At 46.2% G+C, this 16,162-nt stretch overlaps 1 protein-coding gene across 12 annotated transcripts in view; it reads right to left on the reverse strand.

Annotated features, from left to right (window-relative positions):
• RIMBP2 (RIMS binding protein 2) overlaps positions 1–16,162 on the reverse strand; it is a 313,172-nt gene that overhangs the window by 61,102 nt on the left and 235,908 nt on the right. For all 12 annotated transcript variants that reach the window (XM_034791131.1, XM_034791139.1, XM_034791129.1 and 9 more), the window contains 3 exons: positions 14,319–14,395; positions 5,751–5,860; positions 1,698–2,510 (listed from right to left, as the gene is read on the reverse strand). In XM_034791131.1, the coding sequence (XP_034647022.1) occupies positions 1,698–2,510; positions 5,751–5,860; positions 14,319–14,395 (1,000 nt within the window). The remainder of the gene's footprint in view (positions 1–1,697; positions 2,511–5,750; positions 5,861–14,318; positions 14,396–16,162) is intronic.

Raw genomic sequence — 16,162 nt, forward strand, 5'->3', positions numbered from 1 at the left:
GAAGGTGTTTGAATTCTTTCAGATATTGTTGGTGATGATCTCTGGATCGTGCCGCTGCTCACGTCACACATACCATCAATTCTGTGACCGTCCTTACAAACCATTTTGTGTTACATCATTTCTGAAACATTCCTTGGTCTCCTTCAGTTGCTGGAGCAAGTTTGATAACGTTGCTCAAACGTTGGTAATCAAACACAGCATGGAATAACACAACCAACTACCCTTGGCTTTTTAAAGTCTATCACATTTTTTAGCTTTAAACATTCAAGTTGTGTCTGTGGACAGGGCCCCAGACGGGAGTCAGGAGAGTTGAGTTCTACTCCCTGTACTTCTGCTGTCTAGCTGCGTGATCTTGGAAAACAGTTAGCATCTCTGTGCTTCAATTTTCCCAATGGGAATAAAGATACTGACCCACCTTTGTAAAGTGCTTTCAGATCTACGGCTGAAAAGCACCACAGAAATATTATTAACGGTAAACAAAGAAAATGGCACGAAAATCGGTAGCTATTCACATTTCTATAGGTAGATCAATTAGAAACCCAGGGAGGTTATTCTGAACAGGCTCTGAACATGCAGCATATGGGACCACAGTATTTACAGGTTCAATGATGATGATAAACTTGGCTGTCTCTAATTTATGATCTGGCAGGGGTATCTTCCTGAAACACCCCAGTCTCTAGACACAGGAGTGGACAATGCCGTAGTAGCTGGACAGGAATGAACTAGAAATGCCCTAAAAGGATTTTTCCATCTCTAATTTCTAGGCTTCTATAAAATGAAACATTGTCTACTACATTTTAATAGTGTGGGCCCTTAGACCTCAATTAGCAGGACCACTAAGATGAGCAAGTGTTACTTTATGTAAGAGTTGCAGAATCAGGTCTTAGGGCTAGAAAAACGTTGATGGACAAGACCCCTGTAATTCTAATATCACAAGAATTTTTCAAATACTAAGAGCTTTGTACCAATCTGAACCAGAGCTGTAGGTGCAGAAAACAGTTGAAATGTTATTATCCATTTTTTAAAAATGATGATCTCTTTATTATCACTTAGTATTTACTTCTCCTCCAATCCCTCACAGAAGTCATGGCACAAATAACTGCAGGATTATGCAACTTGGCATATGCCAATTATGCTAATTTACCACCCTTGGCAGTGAAGTATTTTTAGTACCATAAAGAAATCTCATTAGAAAAGTGATTATCACACTGAGACGCCAAGGTTTAGGAGCTTTGTTGCAAGCCACTCAGCTCTTGTTTGTTACTTAAGATGTGCAAAATGCATTTTCTTAATACATGTCTGATTTTCATTTTCTAAAATCACAAATCAGTTAAACCCATTAAGTTCAATGGAATCAGCCCAACTTTAGATCATTATTAATAGAAACCTCCTGACTTTTTAGTAGGTTGAGACTGAGAAATACGTGACGGTACACACAGTGTTCTAACAACAAGGGCAAACTACAGCCTTGCTGCAACTGAATCTACACAGGCAGCTCCAAATGCAAGAACATGGTCTATACTAGTAATTAATTACACAACGATGGGAAGGAATGCTTTACATTACTATTTTTGTGCATGAGGATGATTCAGAACTTAGACAGTGAAGGAGTTTTATTTGGACTAGTCTTGGTGCACCTGGTATTTCTAGAGCAATTGTAATCGCAAAGTTAAGGGACAGGAAAAAAAATATCAAACCTGCTGGCAATGTAGAAAATTCCACAAAGGCTTCCTTTTTTTCCCGTTGCTCCAGAGGAAGCTGCCAGGGCATCTGATGGGGCTTTGCCATGACCTTCACCTTGTAGGCCATGTTGGGCTTCAAATTAAAAAACTGGTACTTGTAGCTAACAGACTTGACAATGTCGAACTCTTCTTCGTTCAGAAAGATCACATGACTGTAATTACTATTGGTAGGAAGCCAGGACAGCTCAGCGGAAATCTGGGTTATGTTGTCCACCTTAAGATGAGAGGGTGCTACAATTACATCCTTCCCAACTAACAAAGTGCATAGTAGCTCATCTGAGTTACCCCTACTCGTAATGGTCTGAATTGATATTCGGTATGTGCAAGTAGCAATGTTAAGTTTTTCTATAAGAGCTTTAGTTCTGCTTCCAAAGGACACATTCATCCGTATTTCTTTGTCAACCAGGACATTGTAGCTGTTAATGGTTCCCCATCCAGGTGGCACTACTGGTGGCTCCCAGCCCACAATAACACTTTTGGCTAGTTGTTTAATAAGGGTGATTTTTCTAGGATAAGGCACAATGTCTTCTCCAATTTCATCAATGTTCATATCAAGAGTTCCCGTGCCATTGTTGATTACACTGGACTCTATGTGACTCGGCGGATTGAGCTCCAATAGACTATCTCCTTCCAAAGCATGACCCGAATGGTTGATAAAATTCTGATCCTGCTCGCTGCCTACGGTGCTTGACAAACGGGACTCATTATCTTGAACAAAATCCACAAAGTTTGAAGGGACCAGTCCTCTTTGTCCATCTAGAAGTTCACCTGGTGAGAAAGAACAACCCAAATATCATTAACAAAAGAACACTCCTCTCACACTACCAGCCAAGCTGTCTTCTAGATGACTCTCTCCTCTGGTAGTGTTGGGTTGAAGAAGTACATTAAATAATATGAAATACTGTAGATCAGTTTTATTAGGTGAAGATGAATTAAATCAAACTTATGCTATTGATTAAAATCCTGTTTAAAGCAGGGCCGCCCAGATGGGGGGGCAAGTGGGGCAAAATGAGAGTTTTTCGGGGCCCCTGGAGCGGGGTCCTTCATTCGCTCTGGGGGCCCTGGAGCTTCTTCTGCTCCAAGTCTTCGGGGGCAGTTCGGCGGCGGGGGGTCCTTCCGTTCCGGGACCCGACGCTGAAGTGCCCTGAAGACCTGCAGCGGGGGGGTCCTTCCGCCCCAGGACCTGCTGCCAAAGCACCGGGTGTTCGGTGGCGGGGGCCCCCCGCCGCCGAAGGCCCCCTGAATCCTCTGGGCAGCCCTGGCTTAAAGGTATAAGCAGCCATATTTTGCATTGCAGGTCACTGTAAGGGGTTGCAAGACACTGATAGGTCCCTGGTGAACATACCTAGTTGGTATGGCTACTTCCACTTTTTCATGTTCTCTGTATGTATCTATCTATCTATCTATCTTCTTACTATATGTTCATTCTATGAATCTGATGAAGTGGGCTGTAGCCCATGAAAGCTTATGCTCAAATAAATTTGTTAGTCTCTAAGGTGCCACAAGTACTCCTGTTCTTTTAACGGGTTAACTGCAGCTCAGATGTCCTCCGTCCCTGACAGAGAGGTTCAGAAAAAGTGCCTTAAGAGGCTGATTGGGAAAGTCTGCTTTTTCAGACAGGGATCAAAGGACTAGGTTGAACTCCAAAGGTGGGGCGTTTTCTGTTCATGCTTTTTTCACTTTCTGCTTTTGCTCGCTTACTTTGCTCTGTTGCTACAGACATTATTCTTTAAGAAAAAGACCTCAGTGCTTGTAACTGTTTTGTTCTGCTGAGTTACTGATCCAGCTGACAGATCCAAGTGGTTATAAAACACAGTAGAATACTGTTAATATCAAATCCCCAAATACAATCAGTCTGGAATCTGCACACTAAAGCAGGTAGCCTCTCCCCACCTTCCATCAAAGGTTCAATAGCAGTGTCCTTCATATTACAAAGACCCCATTACTGTTACACAATTAGACCACGTGCTAATCACTTTCACTGAAGTCCAAGAGAATCTCAGGCATACAACACAACCCAGGATTCAAGCAACATGAACAGGATTGTTTGATCTCTCATATTGTGAAGTTGCTTTGAATGTATTATTATTATGTCTTTCAGTAGCACTGAGAGACCTCAGCTGAGATCAGGGCCACGTGGCTCTAGGCATTGTAGAATTACACAATAAGAAATGATCCTTGTCCAAAAGAGCTAAAAGTCCAAATAGACAAGACAGACAAAGGCTGTATCATCAGCCCTATTTTAGAGGTGAGTAAGTAAGGCACCAAGAGACTAAGTGACATACCCTGAGTCACCCAGGGAGTCTGTGGCAGAGCCAGAAATTGAACCTAGGTCTCCTGAATCCCAGTCCAGTGCCTTGACCACAAGGATTCATTTCAATGGGGACACCTGATTGCATGTGTCGTAATATTTGTATACGAGCATGTCTCAGCAATTACTAATTGGATTTTATTAGTGAAATACTGCATATTGGTGGGTCTTTCTGAGTTCAAAATATGTATTAGCAAAAGTCTATAGTTTTCACTTAGGCCACCAAATAAACTGTTTTGTCACTAGCTAATATTGAGTTATTTGAGGTACAAATAAAGTTGATACATTTAGACAATGAAATTACTTATCAACTGGTTTATCATTGTTAATCTTCATGAAACACCTGCCCAGCCTTAAATGTAGGTATTAGGGAAGCAAGTTAAAAAGTGGGTCAACTTGTGTTGTCTCGTACATACCTTGCCATGGGAAGCAAAAATAAAAGAAATGAAGGCCCCAGTTCTGCAGGACACTTAATCATGTATGTAATTTTCCTCATATGCAGTCCCACTGTAGTCAATGAGTATGTCTACATTGCAATGTAAGCCGAGGGTTCAAACTAAGGCTCAAACCTAACCTCCCTTCTGTCAACACACAAATCACACTAACCCAGGGCTCAAACCCTGGATCCCATGGGGGTGGTGGGTCTGAGCCCGAGCCAAGCCAGGACTCAGAGTTCAAACCCTATTGCTTTGTGGTGTAGACGCAGCCCCACTGTTCTCGTGGTCTCAGAGTCCAACAAAAGTATCCCACAATCCTACGGGCTGACTTTCTTTGTCCTCTGGACAGTCAAGTTTTCCCACACTGCACCACAAACAAAGGGTTAGAGCAGCCACATTTTGGGAGGGCACTAGGAAGTCTGGGATGTGGGCTATTGGACTCGGGCCTGCATCATACAGTGTAGATGTTGGAGCCCCAGGATGGGACCAAGTGCTCAACCATTTCTAATTGGAGTTACAAATAAGTGTAGATGCTCAAACTGTAGGTTAACAAACCCAGAGTCTGCTAACTTGAGTTCTACTAAACCTGGAATTACAGTGTAGACATACCCAACGAGGCTACTTATCTGAAGCAAGTTATGCATGCACTGCACTGCACTGCGAGACTGGGTCACAAGAACCTTTATCGTATTGCTTAAGTTGTCAATTCAGAAAAGCCATTGAGTGCTAATGATGTTTGATATCTGACACACTGCTCAAGACTACATCAGCTTAAATGAAGAGCAGCCACCTGTGGAAAAGATAAGATATGATGTTGATGTCGCAGGGAGCAACTTCAGAATGAAAGTGAATGAAAAGTAAATAGTATTCACGGAGTCGTTAATCTACTTGTAATAAACCACTACTTGCCCCCTCGTTCCAATATTACTTTGTATCAGTGTCTAGCCAGAGGAAATTCTACATAGATTAGAGGAATCAAATATTCACAGCTTGAGGAGAGTCGAGGATCTTTGAGGCAAAAACTGAAATCTCATTAAGCTTTCTTGTCAGCACAAATCTTGCCAAATGGGAAATGGTGATGGTTCAGGGAATCTCATAAATTAGTGGAAGGAGCTGCTTTGCTGGTGCATAAATTCTCTTAATTAAAGGGATGATGATAGGGGGACTTTATCAATTGATTTTGGTCATAGATAACTCAGTATGGGAGTTAAATTGTTTCAAATCAACATAAACTAATAAGAAGACATAAATAAACAAAACCTTCATAGAAGCCATCTTCATCCATGTCTCCATACACATAGAGGTATTTTCCTGCTGTAAGGGGGAGCTCTGCTTCTGGATTTTCATTTGGTCCATCAAACGGGTTGTAACTGCAGTGAAGCACAGATGGAAACTTCATTCAGGCAATGAGTGTATTTAGTGAGTTACAACCCACACACCACTGACTAATAATTGTACAGCAGAATGTAGTTCTAAAGGCTGCACATGAGAGTAGCTTTAGAATCCCATCTTCTTGCTTCACCTTTTGAAACACATATTTTAGCAGGGAGCCTAGGGGAGTGGAGTCACCTTTATATTACATTATTATTGTTGTCATTTATTATTTGTATTACTATAGCACCGAGGAGCCTTGGCCATGGAGCAGGACCCCACTGTGCTAGGAATACACAGAACAAAAAGAGGGCCCCTACCCCATAGGGCTTACATAAGAATGGCCACACTGGGTCAGACCAATGGTCCATCTTAGCCAGTGTCCTGTCTTCTGACAGTGGCCAACACCAGATGCTTCAGAAGTAATGAACAGAACAGGGCAATTATCGAGTGATCCATCCCCAGTCGTCCAGTCTCAGCATCTGGCAGTCAGAGGCTAAAGACACCCAGAGCAATGGGGATCCATTGATGGACCCATCCACCATGAACTTATCTAACTTATCTAACTCTTTTTTGAACCCAGTTATACTTTTGGCCTTCACAACATCTGGCAATGAGTTCCACAGGTTGACTGTGTGTTGTGTGTAGAAGTACTTCCTTTTGTTTATGTTAAACCTGCTGCCTATTAATTTCATCAGGTGATCCCTGGTTCTTGTGTTATGTGAAGGGGAAAATAACATTTCCTTATTCACTTTCTCCACAGCACTCATGATTTTATAGACCTCTATTATATTTCCCCTTAGTCTCTTTTCTAAGATGAATAGTCCCAGTTTTTTTAATCTCTCCTCCTATGGAAGCTGTTCCAGATCCCTAATCATTTTTGTTGCCCTTCTCTGTACTTTTTCTAATTTTAATATATCTTTTTTGAGATGGGCCGACCAGATCTGCACACAGTATTAAAGCTGTGGGCATAGCATGGATTTATATAGTGGCATTATGATATTTATTCTCTTATCTATTGCTTTCCCAATGGTTCCTAACATTCTGTCCAGCTTGTATGACTGCTGTTGCACACCGAGCAGATGTTTTCAGAGAACTCTCCTCAATCTCTTTCTTGAGCAGTAACAGCTAATTTAGACCCCATCATTTTGTACGTATAGTTGGGATTATGTTTTCCAATTTGCATTACTCTGCATTTATCAACACTGAATTTCATCTTCCAGTATGTTGCCCAGTCACCCAGTTTTGTGAGATCCTTTCGTAACTCTTCGCAGTCTGCTTTGGACTTAACTACCTTGAGTAGTTTTGTATCATCTGTAAACTTTGCCTCCTCACTGTTTAACTCTTTCCAAATAATTTACCTAACCAACCCTTTTAGGCTCCTTTGAATAGCCCAGCCTATGTCTTTACTGAATTTTAAAACAACTATACAAAACCTTATACGGGTCTTTTCCTAAATCATCTCTATCAGGATCTGCTAATTTTCATGAATTACTCTTCTCCATAAAGCAATCAATTATAGCAAAGTCAGACTCACATTCAGAGAAAAGCTTTTAGAAGGCATAAAGCATTTATCAGATATTTGCACTAGATTATGAATTGGCAAGTCCTGCTGAATAATGAATGGATAATCATGCTTGTAATAATTCCTTGAAATTCTTGTGCTCTTAGTAGGCCAGCAAACAGTTTATACCTTTGCATCCATCAGAACTTCAGGATTAAGGGAACATTAAGGGTCCAATACAAAGCCTACTGAAGTCAACAGATATCGTTCAAAGGGGGCTTTGCATCAGGCCTCAAACCCCACCCCCCAGTATGCACCTGTGTGCATAAATAAAATGATAAAAATCATTTCCCTGTCCCCACCCCCTTCCAGCCCTGCTCTGCTTTTGCAGCAGGAGGAGCTGAACTCAATCCTTGACGATACCATGATTTTCTGTGTTTAGCACTATCACTACCAACTCCAAAATAGCCATCCATTTGTTAGGGTAACGTTATTGCTCATGGAGAAAACAAGATGGTGCTGCAAAACAAAGCCTTTTAGAAGGGGAGCTATACACTGTAGCTCCCCTTTGGGCGGGGAGGGATAGCTCAGTGGTTTGAGCATTGGCCTGCTAAACCCAGGGTTATGAGTTTAATCCTTGAGGGGGCCACTTGGGGATCGGGGCAAAATCAGTACTTGGTCCTGCTAGTGAAGGCAGGGGGCTGGACTTGATGACCTTTCAAGGTCCCTTCCAGTTCTAGGAGATGGGATATCTCCATTAATTATTAATATTATTAGCAGCAGAGCACAGCATAAGTTCATGTTCAAATGGGGAACATAACCAGCATATTGGAGAAAAGGATTTTACACCCCCCTCCCTCCATGTTGCAGAGTATGACAACAAAAGGGAAACAGAAAGCTTCTTGTCCACTGTTTCAAGTGCTGCCTTCCCATAAACAGCTTATTAACATTCATGGCAGCCTGATGGTGGAATGATTGCCCAGACAGTCTTAAGGGAACAAGGTAAAAATGAAAATCTGTTTAAAACAAATTCAAGCAATAAAACCAGAGTGACAGCCTATATGCTGAAGGCTGTAGCCACAGCAACACAGTTATCCTTAGCCTGCAAAAGCTCAGTGTGTGTGTGTTCAAAGCAGCAATTGCTCTCTGACATAACCCAAGAGTCAGTCCGAACAAGCTGCTTTGGTGTGCACCTGTCTGTCTCTGTCTGTTTTGCACATACACACATAGTTACTTTTAGGGTTACCATATTTGAACATTCAAAAAAGAGGACACTCCACGGGCCCCGCCCACAGTCCCCCCCCCCCCCGCCCCCAGTCCTGCCCGCTCCCCGCTTGGCCCCGCCATTGCACCCCTCCTAACTCCCTGGACTGCCGCTGGCTTGCTGTGTCCCTCCTCAGTCCCCCACCCACCGCTTGCCTCCTCCCACCTGCCACTCACCTCCTCACTCCCCTGCCAGAAACCCCCATGCCCGCCCCGAGAAACCCCGCCTGCCACTGGTTCACCGCTTGCCTCCTCACCCCCGCCCACCCGCCTGCCACTGGCTCCCTTGCCGCTGGCCTCTTCACCCCCGCTCGCCGCTCGCTTCCTCACCCTTCCCGCCCGCCTCCTGACCATCCTCCCTCACTGCTGGCTCCCTTCCTGCTCGCCTCTTCACCGCCCCCCCACCCGCTGCTGGCTCACCGCTCGCCCTTTCACCCTCCCCACCCACCACTTACCTCCTCGCCCGCCCGCCCGCAGGCCAGCCACTGGCTCCCTCGCCACTTGCCTCCTCACCTTCCTGCCCGCTGCTGGCTCTCTCACTGCTTGCATCTTCACCGCCCCCCGCTGCTCGCCCTCTTCATCCTCCTTACCCACCCGGCCGCCAGCCAGCCAATGGCTCCCTCGCCGCTCGCCTCTTCACCTCCCCACCTGCCACTTGCCTCCTCACCCACCTGCCCACCAGCCAACCAGCCACTGTCTCCCTCACCGCTCGCCTCTTCACCTCCCCACCTGCCACTTGCCTCCTCACCCACCCGCCCGCCAGCCAACCAGCCGCTGCCTCCCTCGCCGCTCGCTTCTTCACCACCACCCACCTACTCACCCCCCCGCCACCTGCTGCTGGCTCACCGCTCGCCTCTTCACCCCACCCCGCTCGCCTACTCACCCCTCCTGCCGCAGGTCCCTCAGCTCCTAGGATCAGGGGCAGCCGAGGGGTCTCTATGTGTTGCGCCTGCCACAAGCGCGAGCTCCATGGCTCCCATTGGCCGGGAAAAGCACCAATTGGAGCTGCCGGAGCCATGGAGCAGGGCTTGCAGGCATCGGCAGCGCATAGAGAACCCTCAGCCCCCACACCTCGACCTGACCTGACGAGCCAGAAGGACCTCCTGGGGGGCGAGGTGAGGAGTCCTGGCGGTGCTTACCTGGGGAGGCTCCCAGGAAGCATCCAGCAGGTCCCTCTGGCTCCTAGGGTCGGGTTCGGGGGGAGGCGGAGGGATCTCTGCCCGCTGCCGGCGCCTGCAAGCCCCGCCCCCACAGCTCTGATTGGGCAGGAGGGAGTTGGTGCAGCACGCAGAGACCCCCTCTGCTTCTGTGACTCCCCTCCCCCCGAACCCGACCCTAGGAGCCAGAGGGACCTGCTGGATGCTTCCCGGGAGTCTCCCCAGGTAAGCACCACCGGGACTCCCTACCTCGCCCCCCAGCAGGTCCCTCTGGCTCGTCAGGTTGGATTGGGGAGGGTGAGGAGGGATCTCTGCGCACTGCCGGCACCTGCAAGCCCCGCTTCACGGCTCTGGCAGCTACCATGCTAGGGCTACCATACCGGTATTTTCCCGGACATTTTTAGATATTTAAAAATTCCTCCCGGATGGCAATTTAAGAACTAAAAAGCCAGACCAGTCTATGAAAATACGGACGTATGGTATCCCTAGTTACTTTATGCTATTTATTGTTTATTTTACACAAACTCTCATGCCAATAATTGTATTTAATTACTCTCACCTCATTAACGTTTAATGAAAACTCTGACCATCTATGGTGCTACTCTGATGGGTTTGTGAGCCAATTTAAATGTACAAGATTTCCTCTCTCCCCTTCCCCGCCCCGGCAAATCCCCCTTATTTTGTAGCCAACATTGCCAATGCAATATAAACATTACTTGAGCTTTGCTCACAGGAAAATGGCATAGGCAATAAAAAAGGCACATTTCCATGGGCACCACACTGACTCCTGGCTCTTGAAATGAAGACGTTTTGATGTGCTTGTAGCAAACTACAGACACGAGTTTACTTGCTGACTGAAATTGCATGGGAAGCATACCCTGATTATACTTTTGCAGCTGTTAAGTTATTAAGTTTTGCTTCATTTAAGTACACGGGTGTGTTTAATTGCCTTGAAATAGTCTATGTGCATTGTAAATAAGCTGGAGTACATCATTTAATGCAACTAGAATAATATTTGATCTATAATAAAAACATCATCAATGAGAAGCAACTAACAGGCACAAAAAGTTGTATAATAATAAGAATACTCCACATAGGAGTTGAAATTCACCCCTGTGCAGAGGTCCACTAAAAAGGGCAGTGGGATTTAAGAGATGCATAGGCCATGTGCTGGACTTCCTCACTTTCCATCTGTGGATCAGGAAAGCATTTCACATGCATTGATGGAAGCGTCCTTTCAATCCCTCTCTGATGAGGTAGGTAAGTATCATCACCCACATTTATACATATAAGGAAAGTGAGGACCAAAGGGATTCTGGGCCTGCCTAAAGTCACACAGTGAGGAGGTGTCAGAACCATGATCAGGTTCTAGATCTCCTGATTCCCAGTTCCTCTGCTCTAACCACAACACCGTGCTGCCTCTCTAGCACTGGGAGATGTTGTCCTCCCCCACCCCACCCCACCCCACCCCACTCCCCTTTTTTTTGGTGGCATTTACAACAAATACAATTTTCTGGTTTGTTCCTTTTCCTTTTTTTAAAAAAATATTGTCCACGCTGAAAATAAATGTTCTGGAGATGTTGATCACGCCATGTTAGACTTGCTCCGATGTTAAAAGCCAATGGAAAGTGCATTCTTTTAAATCTAGCATAAATGGAAAGTGCACTGTTGCCTACAATAACAGGTTTGGGTGTGTTTGTTTTTTAAAGCCTACAAAGAAAGCAATCTTCATCTGTTCTTTTTCTACTGGCTCTTCAAGTGTGACTGCAGCCACTTAAAGTTGATATATAAAGGCATTTAATTAATCAATTAATAATCTTTTAGTTTCATGCTGGTTTGTTTAGGAACTTTCTTCAGTTGGGTGAGCTTTAGAATACTTGTTGCAGAAATAAAATCATGTTCCTCTAGAGAAAGTGAGTTTAATTTGAGCTCAGCATGGGTTCTGCCTTCCTCTTGGCTCTGCACTGTCACCTAAACTCTGCAGTGCACTAAATATTACACTGCAATGGAACTGAGCCTGGCATGAATCTTCCTCTTTGTTAGTCAGGTTAATTCTGGGGAAATTTAGACTTAAATTTAGTATTAAAACACTTTGCTTACTGAGATTTGCAGTATCAGGGAGTGGCACGCCTGATGGCATTCTGCACCCAAAAATTTAAACTTTTGCACACAATATTTTAAAATTCTGCAAATTTTATTTGTCAATAAATAAATGTGGAGACTCCAGCATGGCCGGGGGGAGCACAGGCCGCTGACTGCACAGAGGTAGGAGATCACCCTGCATCCCCCACCCCCGGACATGGACTCGGCAGTAAAGTGGCACCTGACCCTGACACAGTGCAAGGACCAGGGCTGTCCCAGAAACACCCTGGGGCCCTGCCCCTCCATGCCAATCACACCAGATTTAGGCAGACAGGCTCAGCCCAGCAGGATCCAAGTATGGAGGGACTCAGTGTAGGGAGAACCAGATGTGGGGTGACAGGGTAATGTGTGGGGCAATCTGGGTGCGGGCGGCTTGATGGGGAGTCCAGGTGCGAGGGAGATCTGGATGAACAGGGGCTCATTGGGGGGTGGTTCTGGGTGCAGACACCATGAGACTCTGCAGGGGGGTCTAGGGGAAGGTGGTGGGGCTCAGCGGGGGGTTCAAGTGCTGACTCGGTGGGGTGCAGGTTGGAGTGCTTGCTTGGTGGAGAATGTGGGTGTGGGGGGCTACTCAGGGTGGTCCAGGTACAGGTGGGGTGCGGCTTGTTGGGATGGGGGTTCGAGTGTGGGGGGCGGTCTGGGTGCAGGGTGGGATCCAGATGCAGAGGGTAAGGCTTGTCGGGATATGGATTCAGGGGTGTCAGTGTGGGGGGTTCTGGGTGCAGGGGGTGAGATTTGGTGGGGCAATCTGAGTATGAGGTGGATCTGGATGCCAGGGGGTTGGGTGGATGGGGGAGCAGCTCCCCGTATAGTGACCCCTCCCCCCATGGCAGAGGAAGCGGGGGAGGGAGGGGTGCGGCGCTTCCTGCAGCCAGACAAGTTTTTGGGGGTGGGTCTGAGCCAGCCCTGGCCGGCAGGCCCACTGATGGGGGGGCAAAGGGGGCAGTTGCCCAGGGGCCTGGCTGATTTTAAAAGGGCCCGGGGGCCCTCGGCCACCACTGCTTCCACGGTAGCAGCAGCCAGGACCCCTGGGGCCTTTTAAATCACCCCGGCAAGCCGCAGGGCTCCTAGGCATGCGCGACCGCTCTGGCCCCCGTGGGCCAGCGCAGTCAGTCCCGGAAGTGATGCATTTGTCACTTCCGCTCTGGGCCCCGCCCCCCAGGGATGGCCCTGGCCCTGGAATTGCTGTCCGCAGGTCTGCTGGCCGCTCCTTGCAGGGGAAGAGTAAGTTGCATCCTTCCCAACCCAGCCAGGACTAGTAGGTGAGCCTGGCACAGGGTAGAAGCCACAGACCAGGGCGTCCTCCTTCCCAGTGATTTACCACTCCACTGGCTGCTCCGAGTGCCTGAAACAAGGCACCCATGCCTTGCTGGGGAGTGGTGCATGACCACTCTTGTGGCTTCCCTTTGCTTCCCTGTCAGAAAGTCACTTTTCTTTGGGGAAGCAAAGAAATCTGCAGAGGAGATGAATTCTGCGCACACACAGAATTCCCCCAGGAGTAACTGAGTGCCGGGGGCTCAACACACCCAGATCAGTCAGCAGACAAGCCACACTTTCACAAGAGCTCCCTTGCCATCTAGAGAGCCCGTGTGCAGGTGCACTGCTGGCACTGAAGATTCTAGGCGTACACTCTGATTTGCAGTCACTGCTCCTCTCAGGAAGGAAGGAAGCTGGCGCAGAGAAAGCACTTCTAAAAGATTAGGCTTGTGTCTCTATTGAAAACCTTTCTGTAATGGTCAGACACAGAGCCCGAATTAATGTAGAATATTATCATTTACATTCTGAGACTACCCTTTGCTGATTTACAGCTTTTTACACACTGAGAAAGACACTGATTAGCAGGATCTCTTCTCAGAAATGTTGTTTGCTCTTCCCTGACCTCCTTTGCCGAGGCCAGCTGGCCAGAGAATGACCTGGGTGCAAACCCTGCCCCCATCTGTCTGTATGCATGTACAACCCAAAAGGCATGAAAAAAGCGGCATGGTTCCACTGTGCAAGAGGGTGGGGGTAGGATGTGGAAAGCCTGCACAAGAAAGCCTGCACTCTCTGTGAACCACGCAGCTGTGCTTTGTATTTGCATAGGGGAGCTCCATCCACTGTAATCAGGAAGTTGTTTGGGGATGAATATGGGAGGGGCCTTTGCGGATGCAAATTTAGCAGCCAAACCTATTTGCATGGAGGGTGGGGCACAGTATTTGCCCAGGCTGTGGAAGTAGGGTGTGGTTAGGATTCCATCCATTTCCCTGAACCCAACTGTGAATCACCCCTTTACTTAGAGTTGTGTATGAACAGGACTGGGGTCTGGACATTAATTACATCTGCAAAAAAAAAAAAAAAGTGAAAAAAACCACAATTTTGGAATTATATTTTTTCCCCCAGCAGCTATGTTACCTATAACGGGCGATGCAAAGATGGACTTTCCCAGAATATCTTTGCTTTGAGGTATTGGAATTCCGTTCATTATCCATCTGTAAAGAAATAAAGACAATAGGATTTATACTGTCGCACCCATTGTTAACCTGATGGGATATATAAACTAGCCTGAGTACACCTCTACCCTGATATAACGCTGTCCTCGGGAGCCAAAAAATCTTACCGCGTTATAGGTGAAACCGCGTTATATTGAACTTGCTTTGAACCACTGGAGTGCGCAGCCCCACGCCCCCGGAGCACTGCTTTACCGCATTATATCAGAATTCGTGTTATATTGGGTTGCGTTATATCGGGGTAGAGGTATACGTGCAACACATACAAAACACTTCAGATGACATGAAACAGAGTCGGATATAGGGTTTCAGCAATTCATTTTTATTTAGAAATACGTATACTAATAATGAATAGTAATTTATCCAAAGTGTGCTGTTTTATTTTAATTAAAACTTCAGCAAGTTAGCCCCAGGATGACTTATGGTAAATGATTCACCTAGCATTGTGTACAGTGTTAGCTGCCATTAAAATGTCAACATTTACACAGTTAGCTCATAATGATACCCTATAGTTAGAATAGGAAATAACTGTGGTACCTTAGATACCATTGACTTGTAACTGTAGGCAAACATTGATTTTTTTAAAATTGTGACCAGTATTAGCTGAAGAATCACACCAAATAAAACTCTCCCAAGCCAGTCCCCATCTGCTGAATTCCATTCGCTCCACTAACCCAGTGGAAAAACATATTAGCTCTGAATTCACCATGATGCTTAATGCAGCACAATATAGCAAAGCCATAATTTTGACTCCACCATGAATTAATGAGTAGAAAGCCTAGTGATTAAATTGTATTGCTGAGTCCACATAAACAGGTCCCATGTATTTTGGATCTGCATCAGATACATTCTTGAAATTCAGTGTACTGAAATAATAAAAACTCGGTCTCTCCTGCTTGATGCTGGGACGAGTTCGTAAAGGAGGGATACATTTCTCACTGTCCTCTGTTCTACGATTTGCTAGACACCTCTAGGAGAACTGAGATAGCAACTTCTCCTTAAAACAGAAGTACCATGTTAGGCTGTGGAGTCAAGCAGGGAAGCTTTCATAGGGCTGGATGGGAACTCTATAATCCAGGAGATGGGCAGGCACCAGACTGTGATTCGGAGTCACACTCTAGTTCAGGGGTCGGCAACCTTTCAGAAGTGGTGTGCCGAGTCTTCATTTGTTCACTCTAATTTAAGGTTTCGCATGTCAGTAATACATTTAAATGTTTTTAGAAGGTCTCTTTCTACAAGGCTATAATATATAACTGAACTATTGTTGTATGTAAAGTAAATAAGGTTTTTAAAATGTTTAAGAAGCTTCATTTAAAATTAAATTAAAATGCCGAGCCCCCCGGACCGGTGGCCAGGATCCGGGCAGTGTGAGCGCCACTGAAAATCAGCTTGCGTGCCGCCTTCAGCACGCGTGCCATAGGTTGCCTACCCCTGCTCTACTTCCTGCTGCCCCCAAGTTCCAGTTATAAAGCAATGTGCTCCAGCAAAAAGGCTGGTGCAAATAACTGGGCTGCTCTCTTGGTGGGCACAACCAAGACTCTGGACACTCCCCATGCTTGCCTGCCTACTCGTCGCCCACCATATGGGAATGGGAGTAGCCGTTGGCACTGGTGATGTGCATAGCCTGTATAGTGGTGTATGGAGGCTCCTTGTGACCCCTGACTCCCTACATAGATGTGTGCAGCTGGGCTCACAACTGAGCCCATAATGATTACACTAGGAGCAAAGCCAATATTCTTACTAACAATC

Source organism: Trachemys scripta, chromosome 15, assembly GCF_013100865.1.
Source record: "Trachemys scripta elegans isolate TJP31775 chromosome 15, CAS_Tse_1.0, whole genome shotgun sequence".
Taxonomy (NCBI): Eukaryota; Metazoa; Chordata; order Testudines; family Emydidae; genus Trachemys; species Trachemys scripta.